The 22,030-nt window shown below is 44.2% G+C and overlaps 1 protein-coding gene across 2 annotated transcripts in view; it reads left to right on the top strand.

The window, feature by feature from the left end:
- Positions 1 to 22,030, top strand: part of Dhx35 (DEAH-box helicase 35) — a 60,907-nt gene that overhangs the window by 7,286 nt on the left and 31,591 nt on the right. For both annotated transcript variants that reach the window (XM_075962894.1, XM_075962895.1), the window contains exons 2-8: positions 69 to 202; positions 4,720 to 4,812; positions 8,516 to 8,593; positions 14,655 to 14,759; positions 17,136 to 17,197; positions 18,134 to 18,203; positions 20,002 to 20,061. In XM_075962894.1, coding sequence (XP_075819009.1) covers positions 69 to 202; positions 4,720 to 4,812; positions 8,516 to 8,593; positions 14,655 to 14,759; positions 17,136 to 17,197; positions 18,134 to 18,203; positions 20,002 to 20,061 — 602 coding nt within the window. The remainder of the gene's footprint in view (positions 1 to 68; positions 203 to 4,719; positions 4,813 to 8,515; positions 8,594 to 14,654; positions 14,760 to 17,135; positions 17,198 to 18,133; positions 18,204 to 20,001; positions 20,062 to 22,030) is intronic.

Below are 22,030 nucleotides of genomic sequence, written 5' to 3' on the forward strand. Positions count from 1 at the left end.
CTTTTACATACCCATTTTTTTTTTTTTTTTACTACATCAGAATCTGAAAAAAACCATTTCTACTGCAGGTACAGAGGGGCCAGGCGTCAGCATCTCTGAAGAGAGACAAAGTGTTGCTGAGAACTCTGGGACGACCATCATTTACAATCCCTATGCTGCCCTCTCCATAGAGCAGCAACGGCAGAAACTGCCTGTGTTCAAGGTACGGTATGTCTGTGGCCCATACTGTGAGCTTGTCACTGGAGGAACTGGACTATCACTGAATGGTTCTATAAGTCACAGTGAGCCAGAGGAACCCCCACCCCATTCCAGTGTGTGTGTGTTTGTGTATGCGTGTGTACATGTGCGTGTGTTCATGTGCATACATGTGTGCAAGCATGGGAATGTGTGTGTGTGTGTTTGCATTTGGGGAGGCACAGGGGGAGAGAACCCTTTATGATTGGGAAGTCCTTAAGATTTTTCTTTTAGATCTTGCATATTAGGAAATTGCTTTCAATTATGAACGACTTTAGATACAGAAAATGACACAGTAACACAGTGAACTTCTGTGAATCCAGAGTCAACCTGTTATTAACATATGGCCAATTTTTGCTTTCTTTTAAAAGACATAGTTAACACAGTTAATTGGTAATTTGGAAGAGATCAGTTAGTGCTGCTGTCCTTAATAAGACAGTGCTGGGATTTTGGTGAGGCTATCAGACACTCAGCTTTACGAGTGCACATGCCATGGCGGGTACTCAGCTTGCAAGAGACCAAAGTGTAGACTTGAGTACATTCAAACCTCCTTGTCTATGGTGACCGAAGTTCTTTAGTACCATGGACACTGTTGATGGGTCTGTTGGCATCTCCACGTGGGAGATCCCTTGTAGTCAGAAAGTAGGCTCAGAGGTGAGCTGAGTGTCGCTGGTGAATACTGGTCTCAGCCTCTGATGAGGATGCTGAGGTTTGAGTTTTGCCTGCTTCATGTGATGTCTCTGGAATGGCAAGAGTAGGCATGGTCAGCAACGTGCATGCCTGTTTCTGTGCTGGGCAGAGCTGGGTGGAAGATAACATGGCTTCTTTGTTTTTCGTTTGCTTTGTTTTCTTTTTTGTGCCGAGTATTTAATCAAAGATGTGACAGGCAGGTGTTCAACCCCTGAACTGTGTCATATCCCCAATGTTTTTAGTTTTTGTTTAGAGACAGGGTCCTGCTAAATAGCCTAGCCTGGTCTTGGACTCACTCTGTAATCCATGCTGGCTTTGAACTTGGGATTCTCTTGCCTCAGGCTCCTGAGTTGCTGGGATGACAGGTGTGTGCCACCAGCCCTACTAAGACAGTGAGTTCTTAGACTTGGGGGTTCTTTTTACTTAGACACTGCTGGTAATTCCCTTTCATGATGTGTTTTTTCTCCACATGTGGAATCTAACTAAGTTGCTTTGCTTGGCATTTTAGGTGACCTTAAACATTTTAGTCTCTCTGGTAGAGTCTGAGCTTTTTCCTCAGTTGACATTATCCATTGTATATGATTGGGATATGTGGGTGGGACCCTCAAGACATGAGATAAGCTTACCATTGCTTTCTCACCACTGAAGGGCACTTTATTTATTTATTTATTTATTTATTGTCTTTTAAGACAAGGTTTCTCTATATAACATTCCTGGCCGTGCTGGAACTCACTCTGTAGACCAGGCTGGCCTCACACTCCTGTCTGGAAGGGAACTGGTTTTGAGCCACAAGGAAGTGGATTCTGGAGTAGACTTCAGGGTCCCACCCTGTTACACCATTTGCTAGGTCACCTTGCTTCACCATTGTCAGCTTCCATTTCCTTATCTGTGCTATGTGTTAATAGCACCTTCTTGTGGGATTGCTGTCAGGCCTGGCCGAGGTCACCTGTGGCGTTTATAAGGTGCCTGACACAGTAACTACCCAAGAATAAGGAAGTGGCTGTTTACTAGGTTTTTATGTTGACCTTTCTTGACTGCTCATCATTTTCTAACTGTCATACAAGTGAAATGAAACCTTAATGAAAACAAGTTGAGCCGCCTGAGGGATGGAGAGAAGTGTGCATTGTGATAAAAGGCAAAGCAGAGCCTAAGAGCTGTTGGACTCTGTGAGATGCTAAAGACCCATCTAGGAGGTGAAAAGACAGTGTTGCTCCTTCAGCTTCTCTCCTGTTCAGACTGAATGTAAAGGTAGCTTTATGAAGTTAATGGTGGAGCCAGGCCGAGCGTGGCGAGCTCCTGGCCTTGATCCCAGCACTGCCACAGCCACAGTGGACAGCTGACCGAAGCAGCCTCCGGTCATCTCCCCAGCCCGTTTCCAAGGCAACCTTCCCTTGACTTACCTCTGCAGCTGTCGTTCTCTCTGAGGTATGGGCACTGCTGTGAAAGGTGTCTATGTCTGCCAGCTCCCTTGTCTGAAGCTCACGCCTGTCCTCACTGGCTTCCCAGTTTCACTAAGCCTGGCCACAGTACTTCCCTGTCTCTTCCTGTCCCCATAGTAGCCATCTTCTTGTCGTGTCTGTCCACACTAGGCTAAAGCACACGAAGCTGGAGTCACTGCCCTTGGTTCCTTCCTGCCCAGGGCAGTCCTATGTGCTGCTGTCTGGTTTTCTACAGATGCAGCCTCCTCCTGCGCCTCCAGCTTTGCATCTAAGGGCACTCACACTGAAGGGCTGTTTGTCTTTGAACTCAGTGCTAAGCCACACCTGGACCAATGGGCCTCTTTCCCAAGTGTTGGGATTACAGGTGTGTGCCATCACACCTGGATGCATGGGGTCTTCATAGGTCTTCTCCAGTAGAGCATATATTCATTCATTCATCCATTCATCTATCCATTCATCCATCCATCCATCCATCCATTCATCCATCCATTCTTTCTTTCTTCCCTCCTTCCCTCCCTCCTTTCCTCTCTTTCTCCATCCCTCTCTCCTTCCCTCCTTTTCTTACTTTCTGTCTCTTTTCTCTCTCTTTCTCTATTTTATTTATTTATTTATTTATTTTTGAGACATTGTTTCTCTGTAGCCTTGGCTGTTCTGGAACTTGTTCTGTAGACCAGGCTGGCTTCGAACTTAGAAATCTACCAGGCTCTGCCTCCCTAGTGCTGCGATCAAAGGTGTGTGCCCATCACATGAAGCTTTTTCTTTCTTCTTTTCTTTAATTATTGTATTTTCTTGATTTATTTGTGTGTGGGCTTGTGTATAAATGCAGGTTCCTGGGTTCTACCTGCCTCCACTGTTTAGAAATTTAACAAATTCTTCCAGAAGACTTTCCCATTAGGGCCTGAGGACTCATATCTACACCCAGGTATAACAATTCAGAAGCCCCTAATCACCATGACTTTGTTTGCTAGATGGAACCTGTCAGCACCCCACCTTGTATGCCCCCCAAACACCTCAGCCATGTGGCAGTAGATGAGCTGAACCCTGATCAGAGGGACCCCCAGGCCGGTTCCCTTCCAGATGAGGCACAGTGGAGCCTCCGTAATCAACCACAAGTTCAGAAATGTCTTCTCAAGTTAAGCACACAGGACACTAGGATTTTCTGGGGCTTTTTAGTGGGTAAGCCTGCTCCCACTGAGTGGTCATAGGAGGTCAGTTACCTGTGGATGTTTTATCGTGTACTTTGTTTTTGCTGTTTTTCTATGCTAATAAATAAAATATAATTTTTAATTAGGTAATGCATAAGTGATGTATAAAATCCAGAGTTCTTCACATCCCTTTCTTCACCTTTTTACTCTCTCTGGATGCAGCACTGTTACCTCCGTTCTTTAAAATATAAGTAGTTGGGTACTGGGAGATGATCAGTGGGAAGAAGCTCTTGCCGTGGAAGCATGAGGACTTGAGTTCGGATCCTAGCATCTGCAGAACAAGTTGTGCGTGGCCATGGCTGTGCTGGTAACTTGAGTGCCATGGGGTCTAAGATCAGTGAGAGACCCTGTCTCGAGGGGATGAGGTAGAGAGTGATAGAGCAGGACACCCAGTGTCCTTGTGCACACCCCACATACATGTGCATACACTGTGCACAGACATGTACACATTCACACTAGTCTGTTTCATAACTGGTTTAACCACACACCTGTCATGGTGAACATTTAGGTAGTTACAAGTTTTGGCTGTAGTAGACAGTTCTGGAGCAAATGTGGTTTATATACTTTTTTTTTTTGTTGTGTTTTTGAGCCAGGGTCTCATATAGCCTAGCTTGGCCTTGAATTTGTGATGTAGCTGAAAATGATCTTGAACTCCTTGATCCTCCTGTCTCTACTTTGTAAGTTCTGAGATCACAGGCGTGTACCACCATGCTTGGTTTTACTACCTTGTGTGTGTATGTGTGTGTGTTCATGTATATACCTGCAGTATTACTACCTTGTGTGTGTATGTGTGTGTGTTCATGTATATACCTGCAGTATTACTACCTTGTGTGTGTGTGTTCATGTATATACCTGCAGTATTACTACCTTGTGTGTGTATGTGTGTGTTCATGTATATACCTGCAGTATTACTTCGTACAGGTGACAGCCTTTAATTGGAGAGTCAAGAGTGTTAGCATGCACTACAAGTGTTATGTCCACACCTTGCCTCATGCTGACCCCAGTGGCCTCTGAGAGCTGGAGCCACATTTTGATAGTTCTTAAAATTCAACCTCCTCGGAAACAGTTTATTTCACAGAGTTGAAGTTTGTTTGCTTGGGTCTTCTGAGACAAAGTGTGGTTGCCTACCATGTCCTTTTGCTCTCTCCCAGCTTAGGAACCACATTTTGTACTTGGTAGAAAATTATCAGACTGTGGTGATTGTTGGAGAAACGGGATGTGGGAAGAGCACCCAGATTCCGCAGGTGAGTACGCATTACTATCCTTCCGTGAAGATTTTAGCTGGGAGTACTCTGTAACTTGGGGATGCTCTTTCCTGTCATTCCACCACACTCATGGTCTCCTCGCAACAAACACTCTTCTCAGATACTTTGCTAAACTAAACTTAGGATTTTTAATTTATAATAAAGTTAATAATTGTTTCCAATTTATTATACTCCCCAAATCGTAAGAGTGGCCATTTTCTGAAAGGAACAGTAGGAGCTCATTCTGAGATGTGCAGTATGTAGTTCTGTCCGTGGTGAATCCTAGTTGAATACTGCTGTAGCAGTAAGTAACTTTGGTCGTTATCACATATCGCTGTGGAAGGAGCTTGTCTTATTGGAAAAATGTCTGCCGTGGCACTCGGGTGGAGAAGTGTGCTATGAGGTAAGAAAGGGCCTTGACTTGCCAGGTGAAGAATGGCAGTTAAGTGGCCAGGATCAAGAGCCTGCAGGCATTTCTTCCCCGTGTATAAAGTATAAAATGCACACAGGGAAGTGTGTATATCCTGATCACATAGTGTGCAGCATTTGTACAAGGGGTGGCATTTGTTACTAGTGCTCAGTTGAACTCCAGAAGCCTTCTGTGGCCACTTTAGTCTCTGCTTGCTGCTCACACACAGGCAAGGGAAACTCCATTCCAGCTTCTTCACCGATCATTAGTAATTACATTATTATAATGTGTCTATCATACTATATTTTATAGACCACGTAAGTGAACACTATAAGTATGTATATAGTTTTGCTTTTTTGAGACAGGATCTCTGTAGCCTTGCTATCCAGGAGCTTGCTGTGTAGACCATGCTGGCCTTGAGCTCGCAGAGATCCTTTTTACCTTGCCTCCATTTGAAATCTAAACCTAAATTGCATAGCTTATTGAGATGACTAGCTTCATGAATAGGTTATTTTCATGGAAACCATGTGTCATTCACAGCACAGCTGCTGAGAGACACCTTGTGTGTCTGTGCTTTCAGACTGTAGAGTTTCAGATGATGTTCAAGGCTTTGCTTTGCTGGCCTTGAACTCTAGCTCTTGGGTTTTTATCGTTTCCTCAGACGAGGTTTTGACCTTATTCCATCATCTGAGTGCTGTTGATGCTGCTGTCTTCCTTGCAGAGTTAGGCATGTGGGGTTGTACGTAGGTATTCATGGAACTTTAGCTGTGTCCTTGTAATTCTGCCTGTATTTGTTGGTTGGGTGGTTGACAGTATTTTGTGCTGTGTGACTACTGTAAGACACTACAGTTTTGTTAGTGAAAACCATTTTGTACAGCACTTTGTTCTTCACTGTCGTTTTTTTTTTTTTTAAATATTTATTTATTATGTATACAATATTCTGTCTGTGTGTATGTCTGCAAGCCAGAAGAGGGCGCCAGATCTCATTACAGATGGTTGTGAGCCACCATGTGGTTGCTGGGAATTGAACTCAGAACCTTTGGAAGAGCAGGCAATGCTCTTAACCGCTGAGCCATCTCTCCAGCCCATTCACTGTCGTTTTTAAACTTGATTTTTAACTAGCTTTAGATTAGGAGTGAAGTCATCAAACTAACGTAGTGCCTTCTGCTCTCCATGCTGGTGCGGCACAGTCAGACAGCAGGCTTTAGCAGCGGGCCTAAGGTTGTGTTTAAATCCTCATCAGTTCTGTCACAGGTTTCTTTTTTTAGTTCCAGGGTCCTACAGTGCATTCAGTTGCTGTTTCTGTCTAGTCTCCTCAGCTAGTGGGAGGGCCTCCTTCCCTCCTCTCCTGTGTCCGTCACACTTTCCTGGAGTAGTCCTCGTTTGTGTATTACATGGCTCTCAGTCTTGGTCTCTTTTTCCTCTTAGAAGAAGCCTGTGCAGAAATGGTGGTGTGCATCGTATCCGAGCTTCGTGATCTGTCTTTGGCAGTGCCCATTCCTACTTTGGGCTATCGGTTAAGGTGCCAGATGTCACCTCTAACACTATTTTCTGTGCCTTCTCAGTTGATAAATATCTTGGGAAGAGGAATGTTAGGGTGCAAAGCTCCTTCTCTTTAAACTTTGACCTGATTTTAAGCTCCCCTATAGGCCCTGTCTGCAGCTATGACATGTCCCTCTTTCTCTGTACCTCTCCTAGAGGGAATCTACTTTGAGAAGCAGATTCCTATTTATATATTTGATTATTTACATGTAGTTGTATGGTTCATGTATAGCTGTGTTTTCACAGTATGAAATCCAGTACCATATTTATTTTACCGCTTAAAAGGTTCCACATCTGGCTGTGAGAAGCTCTTTCTTTTGCGTTCACCTTCTGTCTAAAAGTTTTCATCCCTTTTGACCAGTACCAAACCTCCTAGATTCACAAGATGTGGCTCATCTTCTATGGTCTGTGTATGAACTTTGTTTCTTTTCATCAGAGAAGTCAGGATCCCACTGCAAGGGTGCTTGCTGCTGCTGAGGTGTCGCCACTGCCTTTGGATTATTAACCCCCTCCCCCCAAAGCTCTTGTCTACCTGCATTTATCACTCTTGAATCAAGATCAATCACTATGGGCTTGTTTATGTGTTTGTTGGATTCTAGTATACACATAGCATAGTTAAGGAATCGCTATCTCCTATCCCCGTCTGGATTAATCATTTCTGAGGATGTTTCTGTCCAGCTCTTTAGCATTAGTGAGGATACCACTCTCTAGTGTCACTAAGCCTGCTCAGCGAGGGTCCACAGTCTGGGTTTGTGCTATCACTTATGCATAGGGTCATCTGTTAGTGTTTGTTTTTCTTTCTGTTTTCCTCCTCTGCTTTTGGCTGTTGGATTTTTGAAGAGCACATGGAACACAGTGGGTTCTGTGTCAGAGATGACCCATCCAGAGCTCTTATGCCCGCTCATCCCTGTCTCCCCCTGTGAACTGCTCCTTTCCCCTGGATCTTTGCTGCCTAACCTCTACAGACAGCAATTCTCTTTAATTTCTATATTACCTTTTAAACTTTTTGTTTTTCATTTCTTTTTTGAGATAGGCTTTCTTTGTGTCGTCCTGGCTCTCCTAGAACTTGCTCTGTAGACCAGGCTGGCCTTGAACTCACAGATTTGCCTGCCTTTGCTTCCTGAGTGCTGGGGATTAAAGGTGTGTACCACCACACCCAGCTATTACCTTTATTTTTTTTAGATCAGTGAATTTATGAAATTCTAATTTTAATCTTTTCTGTTATATAAGTAATGTATCCATTGTTTTATAAAAAGAAAATTAAGTCTGATAACCAGTTGTACATGTTGAGTTTTAATTGATTAAAATCAGATATAGACACAGAAAACATATTTAATCAAGTTGTATCTAATATATTCTAATGGTATATATTTATGTATAGTTGTGAACAGTTGTTTTTATTTAGCTTGTCTAAGATGTGCTGTATGGTTGGTACTTCATGTTTAGCTGTCTCTGTGTACTTTAGAATTCTCTGTTCTGTAGATTGAGTGATGTTCTCATGACTAATCGTTTCTTTTGCCTGGTGCAGCCAGAACACAGACACTGTAGGACCAGGGAGTCTTCATGCTGAATCTGTCTCTTGGTTCTTCCATCAGCTTCGGTGTGAAAGGGACTTGCTAACATTAACAAGCCTGAAGTCTGTCATCTTTCATGCGGCAGGGTGGCATTTTTTTGGTGACTTAACACAGAGCAGGGTCACCTGGAAGAAGGGTTGTCTGGAAGATACTAATCCATCTGTGCTTCTCCTTGTAGTACCTGGCAGAAGCTGGCTGGACAGCCGAAGGACGAGTGGTTGGAGTGACCCAGCCGCGGAGAGTGGCCGCCGTGACAGTGAGTTTCTCTCTGTGCCTGCCCCTTCTGTTCCCCATCACTTCCTTTCTTCCTGAAAAATACAAATGAGTGGAAGTTACTCTTTAAGAATTTAGCTTAAAGAGAGCTTTGATTGGAAGTTTTGCAGAATGATACCTGTTTGTTATGAACCAATTAGTAATAAGGAGTTTAGATATAAAAATAAATATATTTGTTGAAAGCCCAACTCAGCAGAAGCACTGTGAAAGCTGGCGAGTGTCGCTCCATGGTTCTCTCCAGGATAAGGAGGTGAGGAGTGGATGGGTAAGTGGCTGCAGGCTGGATAGGAACACTTTTATAAGTGTGGGCTTTATGTGTATTAAATATAACAAAAGAGGAAACTGAAATAGTAAAGTGGGGCAGCTTCTAACTATAGATAAATATTTTCTCATCACAAAATAATTTGCTAAAGCTTGAAAACAAAAAAATTACAAAAAAAAAACTTGCTTAATGTTTTCACAGTAATTTTTCCCTTTTCTCTTACTTACTTTTTGAGGCAGGGTCTCATGAAGCTGATGCTAACCTAGAACTTTAGGCAATCCTTCTGCCTAAGTATCCTGCCTACTAGGAGTGGTGGTGCACACCTTTAATCCCAGCACTCAAGAGGCAGAGGCAGAGGCAGGTGGATCTCTATGATTTTAGGGTTTATAGCAATATAGTCCACTCTGGTCGGTTGGTCAGTCTATCTGTCTGTCTGTCTATCTATCTGTCTATACACATAGTGATACCTTGTGTCAAAAAACAAAAAACTGACCATCAACCAAACAAATGTGAGATGCTGTACCTGTACCTGGCCTATTTTTCAGATGTGTTTTATGAGGGAGGAGTGATGCAGCACTGTGATTTTTATTTTAAGATTTACATTTTAGGGCTGGAGAGATGGCTCAGTGGTTAAGAGCACTGCCTGCTCTTCCAAAGGTCCTGAGTTCAATTCCCAGCAACCACATGGTGGCTCACAACCATCTGCAATGAGATCTGGTGCCCTCTTCTGGCCTGAAGGCATACCTTCAGACAGAATACTGAGAATACTGTATACATAATAAATAAATAAAATCTTTTGAAAAAAAAAGATTTACATTTTAAAAACTACTTTATTATCTTTTGTGTATGGATGTTTCACGTTCATATTCATGTACCATATTCATGCAGTGCTCATGGAGACCGGAAGAGGGCATCAGATCCTCTGGGAATAGATTTATAGATGTTGTGAGCCACCATGGGAGTGCTGGGAATTGAACCCAGGCCCTCTGGTTGAACAACGAGTGCTCTTAACCACCAAGACATCTTTCCAGTCCCACATTTAGCAATTTTCTAAAAAACATGTTTGAGAATATTTGATGTGGTCTTAATATACTTTTCTTTACCATCCTCCCCTCACCCCGCCTTGTTTCTGTGCTGGAGACAGAGCCCAGGACCTGTTAGGCAAGTGCTCTGCCACTGAGCTACATGCCCAGTATGAAATTCTTGATTTACACTTTTGTTTCCTCAGACTTTGTTCCTCTGTTTTTTGGTGCCGAGGTCCAGTAGGTGCCCCTCATCTTCCTGTCTACTTGGTCTCCTTGAATGGTTCCTTTTCAGAATAGTGTGGGTTGCTTTCCTCCAAGTGTGGATAAAGGCTTACTCTCCTTGCTCAGCTCTCTGTGTTCTATTATGGTATATTGTTGTGTTTCTAATAGTTTTGTCTCTTTTCTAAGCACACAGTGTGAATATATCTGTTTCTTTGGTCTGTTTTGAGTGTTAATCAATGTCCCCAGAGCCATGTGCTCTTCTCTAGGACTTCCTGTAACCCTGCACAGAGCTGGTAGTTTTGTGCTTCAGTGCTGTTGGTTGAACACAGAGCTTGGTGCTGCAGGCTAATGCTGTATTGCACCCAGCTCCCACCCCCAGCCTGTTGCTGTTTTTAGTCATGTTTATCCCATTTGATTCCTTTTCATCTGTACCTGTATCTTGAGTCTTTTCAGTACAACAGTGAATATGTAGAATGAGAGATTATGCAATATGTTACAAATAAAAACAGGTAATGCCATAAACATGAAAAACATCCAGAGAAATAGCATGTTTTTATCAGTTAAATCTGCCTGACAGACACATTTGTATAAACTTTCCTCCCTGAGTTTTGGCTGCCTTCCACTGATGGCCTGTGCACACAGCAGTGATTTTCTGTTATTTCCTGTGGAGAAAGAACAGCATCTGAGTCTTTCTTCTCTGTGGCATATTCACTGTGTGCACTTCTAGTGTGTGTGTGTGTGTGTGTGTGTACGTTTGTGTATGTGTGAGTGAATGTGTGTGCGCATATGTGTGTGTATATGTTTAGTGTGTGTGTTTGTTTTTTGAGAAAGGATTTCTCTATGTAGCCCTGACTGTCCTAGAACTTACTCTGTATATATACCAGGCTGGCCTCAAACTTTGTTGTTATCTTTGGAGACAGGGTCTTTATGTAACTCAGGCTGGCCTCAGTGCTCTTGGTCTTCTTGTTTCTACTTTCGGAGTACCAGGATTACACGGTGGGGAGAGAATGAGAATGGAGAGAGAGGATAAGAGAGGATTTAAGAGAGAGAACGTGTTGTCTGGAATTTGCAGTGAGTTAACTTTTTACATCACCGAGAGATGACTCAGCTAAAAATTAGAGCAGCTTGCCCTGTGTGGTTTGAAATCCCAGCTCTTAAGCAGTTTGCATTTTAGCTGCACGTTTGTAGCTACAGATAACATCCCGAGCAACTGCAAGCTTTCTCTTGGCAGAACAAAGAACACTTAAATTAACCGTGAGTGGTGATGGGCCGCCATGTTTAGGATGGCACTTCTCAGAGATGTGCTGTGTGCACAGACTGAGCCCAAGAACAAACTGCAGAAGTTGTGCTGGATCACTGTGAGAGGCACTTGGTAAGCAGGGCCACTGCTCTCACGAGTCCAAATTTAGCCTCCAGACCAGACCTTCTTCCACCTAAGAGGGGAGCTGTGGAACATGTGTGTTCATGGAACATGTTGGAATGTCCTGCTGTATTTTAGCTACTGTGCTTCATGAGAACGCAGGTCTAACTTGCCATGTAGCAGTTTTTCAGTGATTGCGATCTGTTGAATCTGATGGAGTTATGGAGAACACAATGTAAACGGTAGAGGTGAAAATCTATTAAAAAGCCAGTAGAGGTTTGGCAACATGGCTCAGCAGCTTGGCGCTTGCTGCCAAGCCTGAGGATCTGGGTTTGGTTGCCACATGGTGGAAGGCGAGAACTGTTCCCCACAAGTTGTCCTCTGACCGCCCTAGGCACACTGCGGCACAGGCACCTGCACATCTACACATGCCCACCACAAGTAGTAGATAAATAAGAAACACATAAACACCTAGACATCCACACATGCCCACCACAAGTAGTAGATAAGTAAGAAGCACATAAATGAAGCCAACAGACTACAATCCTGCACGATTATAAATGGTAAATCTTATATACATAGCTTATATATCTGTGTATTTATTTGAAGGTGAGGACTTGTGCCCATAGCCTAGCCTGGATGGAACTGGCAAACCTCCTGCTTCAGCCTCCTGGGAGTTGGTATTATAGATGTATGTCATTACACTTAGTTAAAACATTAAGAAAAAATTTATTATTTTTTATTGTGTATATTTATGTATGCATGTGTGGCTGCTGGTGCCCAAGGAGGTCAGAGGCTTTTGTCCCCTTGGAGCTAGAATTAGAGGTAGCTGTGAGTCACTGAACATTGGTGCTTGGAACTGAACTTGGGTCCTCTGCAAGAATAGTACATGCTCTTAACCACCAAGCCATCTCTCCAGCCCAAACACACATGCACACATGCATGCACGCACACTTTTAAAATGCATGTTTATGCAAATAGTGAAATAGTAAGAACAGAAACGTTGAATTTTACTTTTATACCCACAAAATGACTATTTTCTGAAGAGGCTGGCTTATTTGTGCTCATTCTTCCTAGCCTGTTTTCCCTGCAGGTTCCCAGCATCTCTGCACAGCTCGTCTGTGCCTTTTTCTGAGATGTGGATGATTAGCTCAGAACAACCATGATAACTAAGCCTCCTGGGAAAGGCACCCTCCAGAGGCAGAGCCAAGCAGGGTGCACCTCTGGTTTCATAAGATGTTTCGAAAGACTGCATGGTGTGGACCGCCTGCTTGATGATTGATTCGGTGTGGGTCTTGTCAGATCTGTAATTTCAAGTCACTGGGCGAGGTTGCTTCTGATCTCCATCTGCTTGTCGGTTTCTTGTGCACATTGATGGCGGGGATGGCTGAGTGCAGGGAGTCTCTGTGGTCCGGAGTCTGGGCTGCTTCAGGACCCTTCCTGGAGCCACTGCATTCCAAACTCAGACTAGCAATTATGGGGTTTGGGGCTGCCTGGCCCGGAAGGAGGGTGACACATAGCTGCTTTCTCTGGTTGGGTGTGCGAGGTCATGGAACTTCATGGCTTAGCTTTGCCCTTTTCAGTCATGTGTTTAGATAGCAAATGTGAAACTCTCTTTGAAAAAACAACTAGTAACTGTGATTGCCTCTTTATGCCGGTTCGTTTTTTTGAGATGGTGGGAGAGACTTCCGAAGTTGTCCCTGCTGGGCTTGCGCTTGAGTCTTCTCATCTCCGAGTAGCTGGGTTTACAGGCATGAGCCACTGCCTGGCTTTCATTTCAGATATTTCCTTTTAGTAAACTTTGAATGGTCTTTTTGAGACAGTTAGGGATCTGGCTAGATGGATTTTTTTTTTTTGTAATTTCCTTACATTCACATGTGTGTGTGTGTGTGTTCACTTGTGCACAGACCGTGTGTGTGCATATGTGGTGTGCAGGCTAGAAAACAGACTCAGGTGTCATTCCTCAGGTGCCACCTTGTCTTTGGAGACAGGGTCCTTTCTTGGCCTGCAGCTCAGTGGGAGGCTAGCTTGCTGGCTGCTGAGCCTTAGGAGTCCACCCGCCTCCCCTGCTGGGGTTAGAATACTCCACTGCAGGCTCTGTGTGTGGGTGTGGGGTAAACTCAGGTCCTGTCCCTATGCTTGCAAGGAAAGCCCCAGGCTATCTCCTCAGCACCCCTCCCTGCTTTTGAGATAGAGTCGTGCTGTGTATGCCAGGCTGACTGAAATTTTTATTCTCCTGCCTCTGCTTCCCAAGGGCTGAGGTTATCGGCATATGCAGTAGTCCTTCCTATACTGCCCTGTAATTTGTGGTATATCCAGGGTAGTCCTCGTACTGCAGGCTTTGTTTTCTCATTTTATGTAATGGTCACGTGGATCTTTCATTACTCCTTTCAGACACTTGCCTGTCTTTTTTAAAAGCATGTTTTTATCTTCATTGACTTTCAGGAGTACTGGTAGCTGGAGTAAGGTTGAAAATCTGACCTTTGGAACACGCTTGCCTCTGAAGAGGAGATGAACTTGGCCCACTCCTGTGTTCAGTCATCCTGCTCCCCTGCTCCCCCTCACTCCCCAAGACCCCGGGCCTTATGCAAGTGTGCCACTGTCAAATAGCTCTTTAGCTTGGATCTGTGGTTTAGATCTTTCGGGTTTTACATGTAATTTCTTTGGTTTTCTTTTTTTCTTTTCCTTTTTTCCTCTGGTGCTGGTCATTTAACCCTAGGGCCTTCCACACTGATAGGTGTACCACACCCACAGCTCAGTTTCCTCAATACTGATCTGTAAAATCATTGTGTGATTTTCCTTTTATTTAGTATGCTCTCTGCTTTGTCTTTCTTTTGAAACAGGGTCTCACTGTGTACCTCTGGCTGGCCTAAGACTGCTGTGTAGATCAGGCTGGGTTCAAATTCACAGACATCCTCTGCCTCCACTTCCCAGTGCTGGGTTTAAAGGCTTGTGCCACCATGCCCAGCCTTGTATTCTGTTTGAAGTTGTCTCAAGGCCATGACAGACTGAGAGCTCTATCAGCTGATCATCAGTGTTCACTCCTCTCCAGTGACCTGTCCCTTTCTCCTCATTGTTCACTTGCTGTGTGATACGACCTTTATGTTCCCTGTAGCGTGTGCCCCATGCAGTAATCACTGTGTCTCTATTTTCAGCATGATCTTTCTTCTCAAAGGTTGCAGGGAGAGTAGCTGACGAAAGGGGCGCAGTGCTGGGCCACGAGGTGGGCTACTGCATCCGCTTTGATGACTGCACCGACCCGCTGGCAACCAGAATCAAGGTGAAGTGCTTACAGGGTCTTCTGGTGTGAACAGGGGAGAGGATTCCCTGGGGAGTTAAAGCTTGTGCAGGCCAGGGCAGCAAGATCTCTACAGGATATTCGTCTTCTGTGAAGACCAGAGCAGTTTGAAAGAGCCCTTGAATCTTAGCCCAGAAAAGAACACAGGAGTAAGATTTATCCCTGTTCTATAGCTGACAATGCTGAGGCCTGGGAGGTCAGTGCTTATCTGTATGTGTTCGCTGGTGACAGTATAAGGATGCAGCGTTCCCTTTTCTACACATGCTAGGCTTTTTCTTCTGACTCATGCTGAGAAACAAAACTGTACAAACATGGGGTGAATTGGTGTAAACTGGTACAGCTTGGAATTCACAGTCGTTGGCTAGTTAGAACTGTCTAATGGACTGTCTCAGTGGTAGCTGACATACTAATAAAGTAATTAGCATAGTGGTAATTGGTGATAGTTCATCACTGTTCTAGAATCAACGCTCAATAGTCCTGTAGAGCCGTGAGCAAGGTGCTGGATGAAATGAAGCAGGGTCCTTAGACCCAGATGCCTTGCATCCTGGAACACAGGGATTACAACTGTTCAGATGAGCCAAGTAAACACTGTAGCCAGTTGTAAGAAAATGGATCTTGATTAGTTAGGATTTCTACTGCTGTGATAAAACACCATGGCCAGAAGCAACTTGGAGAGGAATGGGTTTATTTCAGTTTTACAACTTAGAGTCCACCATCCAGGGAAATCATGGCAGGAGCTCAAGGCAGGAACTAAAGCAGAGGCCATGGAGGAGTGCTGATTACTTGTAATTGGAATTTTCTTTGGCCCACCAACCAGCTCCCAGATAATGATGTGGAGACTCATTATTAATTATGAATGCTTGGCTTTAGCTTAGGCTTGTCCAACTAGCTCTTCTAACCTAATTTAACCTTTTTCTATTCCTCTACTTTTTACCTTTTTTTCACTCTGCATGCCCTACTTTCCCTGATTCCTCTGTGTCTGTCTGTCTGGCCCTGGTGTCTCCCTGGCATCTATTTTTCTTTCTTTCTTCAAGTCTAAATTCCTCCTCCTACTTACTCACCCAGCCCGGAAGTCCTGCCTATGCTACTTCCCTTGCCATTGGATGTTTGGCTTTTTATTAGACCAATCAGGTACCTTAGGCAGGCAAGGTAAAAAGCAGCACATCTTTACATAATTAAGCAAATGCAGCATATTTTCATATAGTTAAACAAATGCAGTGCATCTTTGCATAGTTACACAAATATTCTGCAGCACTTACTGCCTTGCTCCTCTTGGCCTGCTCGGCCTGCTTTCTTACATACCAGGACTACTATCCAGGGGTGGCACTGCCCAGAGTGAGCTGGGCCCTCCCCATCAATCTTCAGTCAAGAAAATGCCCACAGACTTGCCCACTGGCCAATGTGGTAAAGGAATTTTCTCAGTTGAGGTTCTTCCTACATGACTCTAACATGTGCCAGACTAACATAAAGCTAGCCAATACAGACTTTGTTTTCCAAATTTTTGATACCCATGTTGTCAGGTAAAGGGAATTTGTGTTGTTTTTATGACTTTAATTATGTGTGAACCAGTTAACATTGGGTGAATGTTGTAGTCAGGTGACTCTTTTTTTGGGTCCATGAGCAGCTTTGCTAAGACTTACTGGTAGAACTTTCCACTTGTTTCTGTATGTGTGTGGAGAGGGAGGGGCGGTGACAGCTGGAACCAGGGCCAAGAAAACTGTATTAGAAACACATCCCACTTTTAAAGTCAGAGTGAAATGAGACTGTAGGAGAGCTTAGCCTTGCTCATCATCAATCTTGTTTGGGGTGAGGTAATGGCACCCACTTGTTACTGCTCATTTCTGAAGCATTTTATTAGTGTTTACTAATCCTACTTAGTTTTCACTGTAACTTGGTGAAATTGTTATATTACCTCATTTGACATTGGGAGGAATAAGACTCCAATGCAAAGCACTTGGCCTGGGTATTTACAGCAGGTAAAACAGAGCCGGGCTCTGAACTCAGGCCCGTGACTGCGGAGCCCACGCGGAGGCCGCGGTTGAGAGCATGCCGAGGAGTTATCCCACTCAGTGCATTCACATAGTAAATAATGGCAAGTGGGAGACTCACTTGACTGTACACAGATTGCTGTTGATGCTAATTAGCATTAGGAACTAGGCCAGGTGAGCAGAGATGGTGGAGAAAGGTCTGTAGCCCAGTGTGGGAATTTTTTTTCAAACTTTGCTGAATGAATAAAGCTACTGAGGTGTTGTCTTTACTGTGCTGTGTGGATTGTTCTTGCATGCAAACAGAGATTATACTTGAACTTGAATCATCACTGTAAATAAATTTCTCTTTCTTTGTATTTTTACTTTTTAGTTCCTTACAGATGGGATGCTGGTCAGGGAAATGATGGTTGATCCATTGTTAACAAAATATAGGTAAATGCAATTTTCTGCGATACCTTCCTAATGTTTCCAAAGCTCACTTGTACACTGGGAAGCAGTCAGTTTAGCAGCTGAGATTCAAGTCTGGTCAGCTGCCCTCATCTGTCCTCTTTCCTGATGGTGGCTCTTCCTGCCCTTGCTAGTTTTTTAGATTTGATAGTGGTGCCTCTTACAGGCAGCAACAGTGAGTACACAATCCAGACAAACAAAAACATGAGCAAAAGCAGGCCCACGGACATCTGCCACCAGTCTGCCTGTTGGCTTGGTTTTGTTTATCTTCCCTGCAACACACTCTGGGAATTGGGGTAACTACAGAACCGTAGCCCAGCAGAGAAGTGCCTAGCCAGTTGCTGGGGCTGGAACCAGGGCCTGCATATGATAGGCAAGCATTCCACTTCTCCCTCTGGACTGTGTTCTGTTGAATTCGTACACAAAGTGCAGCTGAGGGCTTAGCTCTTTCTCCCTCTTTGTGTATCTTTGGGCATCTCTGGGAGCAGCAGGGTTGCCCTGAAGCTTTGGTGGGTGAGAGATTATCCTGCTCCCCTCCCTGGCACACGTGTTTCACAGCTGCTGTCCCTCTTTGGCTGCTCTCATGGCTCAGCATCTTCGAGGTAGCTGGGCTTTGTTATTGCATGTGCTCCGTGGGGTTAGAGGTCATACATACCAGTTAGAACCAGCTATTAAGTTCTGATGGAATACAGGGTAGGTGACGCTCTTTGCAAATAATGTATCGTCATTATTTTCACTAAGAATGTCGAAATCATGTTTCTAGTCTAGGAATGACTTCACTGGCTGAGTATGACTTGGGTTTTCTCTTGTTTTGATAGCATTACATGAGTGCTGAGTACCCAGAGGTCTCTTTGGTGGGTGGGGTGGGATTTTGTGGGCTGTTGTTTCAATGCTTACTGAGAGTGTCCCTCTAATTCTTAGTGTCATCATGCTGGACGAAGCCCACGAGAGGACCTTGTATACAGACATTGCCATTGGCTTGCTGAAGAAGGTAGACTCTACTGCCCGTATTTCGCTTTCTGTGTTTTCTTTTTATGTTGTTGCCTGGTTAGGAAAGTAATGACAACAATTTGGAAAATCCAACAAATACAAAGGGAAAATTACCCCATCATCCTATCCATTCGGAGAAAAACACGAGCCGAATGTTGATGTGCTTTTCTTCTCTGTCTGTGCCTGCTTGCCTCTGTATATGTTTTGACACAGTGGGATTGGACAGTGTGTGTAATTTGTGTCTTGTATGTTTAGTATTATATCAAAACTTCTTCATCGTGAAGTAGTTTTTGAAGATATTATTGTTATTATTATTATTTTAAAGATTTTGTATTTGTGTCCTGAGTATGTGTGTGCCTGTATGTATGTCTGTGTACACATGTGTGCAGGTGTCTTCAGAGGTCAGAAGAGGGCACCAGATCCCCAAGAACTGGAGTAACAGGTGATTGTCTGATGTGTGTGCTGGGAACAGAACCTCTGCAAGAGCAGCCAGTGCTGTTAACCACTAAGCCACTTCCACGCCCCCGAAGACAGTGTTTTTGATGGCTGCACAAGGCTGCACAAGGCTGTTGGGGCCTGCCACATTCTTCCTGACACGTGTATGCTTAAGTATATGGTCTTCAGGCAGTGAGCTCCCTGAAATGAAATTTGAATTATTTGAAAGAGGATTACAATAGCAGTTTAATATTTCCATCATGCTAGTGTATTTCAAAGGCTCTTCATAGCTACTTGTGGCTGGTGGCTACTGCCTGGACAAGGGCAGACTAGGAACTGCTTCATAGGGAAGTCTGCTGGACAGACCTGCTGGACATCGTGATTGGTCATGAGGCTTAAATAAGACAACATAGTCTTAAGATGACACCATACATTTACCTTTGTGCAAGTAAGAAAAGGATGCCTCTCCATGGCTGTCCACAGTGAGGTGAGGGGAAGGTGGGTTATGTATGGTTAGACGCTCACCACCTCCTCAGCCTTGTATCTTTGTGTAGCCTGCACCGCATGACTCCATATGTGCCCTGAAGTATCTGGCACACAACTAGGAATAGATACACCACTTTCGTTGTCGTTATTTTATTATTTTATCTTTTGGCTGATGACCAGACTTTCTGATATGTATGAGGAATTTTCTCACTAGCTCATCCCCATCTAGGGACAGTGTAATACAGGGCAGTTCTATACAGGCTTTGCCAGTATTGAGAAGCCTCACGTGGCCGCTCCTGAATGTGGCAGATGTGCTATATGCCCAGTGACCGCATTTCTTTGAATAACTATTAATGCCCATATTGATATCTTGGTGTCAAGATTTGTTATTTCTTGGTTTTAATGCACTTTTTCATACTTCTGAGTTTGAATATATGCCTTTACACTACCCCAAAACTCACATGTGAGGAAAAGCATTTAGTTTTAATAATTTCAAATTAGGTCCTTAAATTTAGGGTTAGAGTTAGAGAGTGGGTAGGGTTAAGGTCAAAGTTTTAAATTCCCTTTGTATTTTGTATACGATTTTTACTGGGTCATAATCAGAAAATTTTGTACATTTTCAAAATCAGGAAGAGTGGTCTACCTCACAGTGATTTGTGACATCAGTAGCCAGTTGTTTGTAGCATTCTCGCCTACTGAAAAGCCTCTGCTTTGTTTTGTGATAGGGTCTTGCTGTCTAGCCCAGGCTGGTCTTAAACTGTGACCCTCCTGCCCTGGCCTCCTGCTTGCTGGAATTTACAGGCCCGAGTCACCATGTCTGGTTAGGAATTGTACCTTATTCCACTGTCACCATTATTTCCTGATGCCTTCTTTTTCAGATTCAGAAAAAGCGAGGGGATCTTCGCTTGATTGTGGCCTCAGCCACTCTGGACGCAGAGGTAAGGGCATCTCTCTCCTCCCCCTTCTGTGTAAACACTGGAGCTGTCAGACATCGTTGGGAGCAAGCCTCCAGGCAAGGCATGCCTTTGGCAGAGTGACCTGCCTCTTTTGGACCCGTCTGGTGCCCTGGATGTCCCACAGTGTTCCTTTTCAACCGCGAATAGAAATTAGCCTATTGTTAAGCAAGGGAGTTGATGATCACCCTCTTGCCTTGTCTCTGTCTCTGCTGTCTTTCTCCTGACATGGGCAGTTTCTTTTTGGTTACTTTTAAGTGTGAGGCCATATTTCTTGAGTTTATATATGAAAATTGCACACTTATTTTGATGTTCTTGATGCGGTTGAAGCTTTTCCTGAAATGTGGTAGTTTTCACATTAAGTGGTTTTTTTCTTTTTTTTACTTAATTTTTAATTTTTTTTTGTATGTGTGGTGGGGGGCACATAGGCCATGGTGGAGGTAGAATAACTTGTTGGAATCAACTCTGTGCTACCGTGTGGGCCCCAGGGATCAAGGTTATCAGGCTCAGCAGTAGGCATCTTTACCAACCGAGCCATCTCTTTGGTCCTGTGTTTTTATATGGCTGATTTCCTCTCTTGATGACTAATATTTTATTTTAAAACAGTTCAGTTCATCTTGTTCTTTTGTCCACTTGCTGTTTATATGTGCTATATGCTAAGGCTCCTGCTAGCTACAGGTGATCCATATATCCCCCGAGTCCAGGGAAGGCAGCACACGAATAGGTGTTCAGTGTGTTAAGGTGACTTAGAAGGCTGCTCTTCAGCCCAGCCAGCTGGGAGCGTCAAGAACTTTTCACTAAGGAGGCTGCATTTTAGCAGGGTTTGAGTCCAGGAGACCCTCATCTCCTCAGAGAGGCCTCCCCTGAGGCCTCCCCCCTGCTGCTTCTGTCCTCTTGTACTGCTTTGTGTGTGTTTCAGTTGCACTGACTTTAGGTGCTTGTTCAGGAATTGCTTGAATCCTTGAGGCTTGGGGTTCTGTCTTACTCATGATTTTACCCTCTTGCCTTACACTGTTGTAGGTAGGACAGTGATTTCCTGTATTTGGGACTCAGGAAGACGATTCTTATGTTGTGTAGAGACACAGGGAGTAGTTACAGAAATGCCAGTCAGGAGACCAGCTCTGTCTTCCAGGTTAGATGTGAGGGTCTGGCCCCTGACTTGTTCCTCTGTGTCCCTGAGTGGAAGAATGCAGACCGACTTGGTGAGAGGAGCCTGCTGGTGTATCCAGGCCAGTTTGTTTACAAGCTGTTGGAGCTCTTGGCTTCAGGCTGTCCATGATTACCTCTGGGTTTGAACTGTTTATGGTCCTCTTGCATTAGCTGTCATCTCTGTCACCATGATGTCTGCTGGATGTTCTCCACAGGTATTTTAATTTCATTTCTGATGCTGTGATAACACACCTTGACAACAAGCAGCCTAGGAATGAAAGTGTTTGCTCTCAGAGAGAAATAAATGCATGCATGCTTACTTCAGCTCACCTCTCACTCTTTTAACCATTTGTTAGAAAATGCATATGGGTTTTTGCCTGCATGTATGTCTGCACAGTGTGTGTTCAGTACCCATGGAAACCAAGAGACGGCATTGGATTTCCTGGGACTGGAGTTACAGTTGGTTGTGAGCTGCCATATTGGTGCTGGGAATTGAACCCTGGTTCTCTTAATACATGTAAATGAGTTCTCTTAATCGGTGAGCCATTTCTCTGGCCCCAGCTTTTCCCACTTGTAGGACAGTTAGCATGGTGTCTGTGATGGACTTGAGTTCTCTCACATCAGTTAATACAAGCAGGGCACTCCCTGCCCTCCTGACAGACATGTCCACAGGCTGGCCTGATCTAGACTGTCACTCATCGCGCGGATCTTTCTTCCCAGGTGACTGTAGTGTGTCAAGGTAACCATTTTAGGAGGAGTCTGACTTGCCTCTGGTTCTCTCCCTTGTGGGCCAGTTGCACAGATC

This window comes from Microtus pennsylvanicus, chromosome 2 (assembly GCF_037038515.1).
Source record: "Microtus pennsylvanicus isolate mMicPen1 chromosome 2, mMicPen1.hap1, whole genome shotgun sequence".
NCBI lineage: Eukaryota > Metazoa > Chordata > Mammalia > Rodentia > Cricetidae > Microtus > Microtus pennsylvanicus.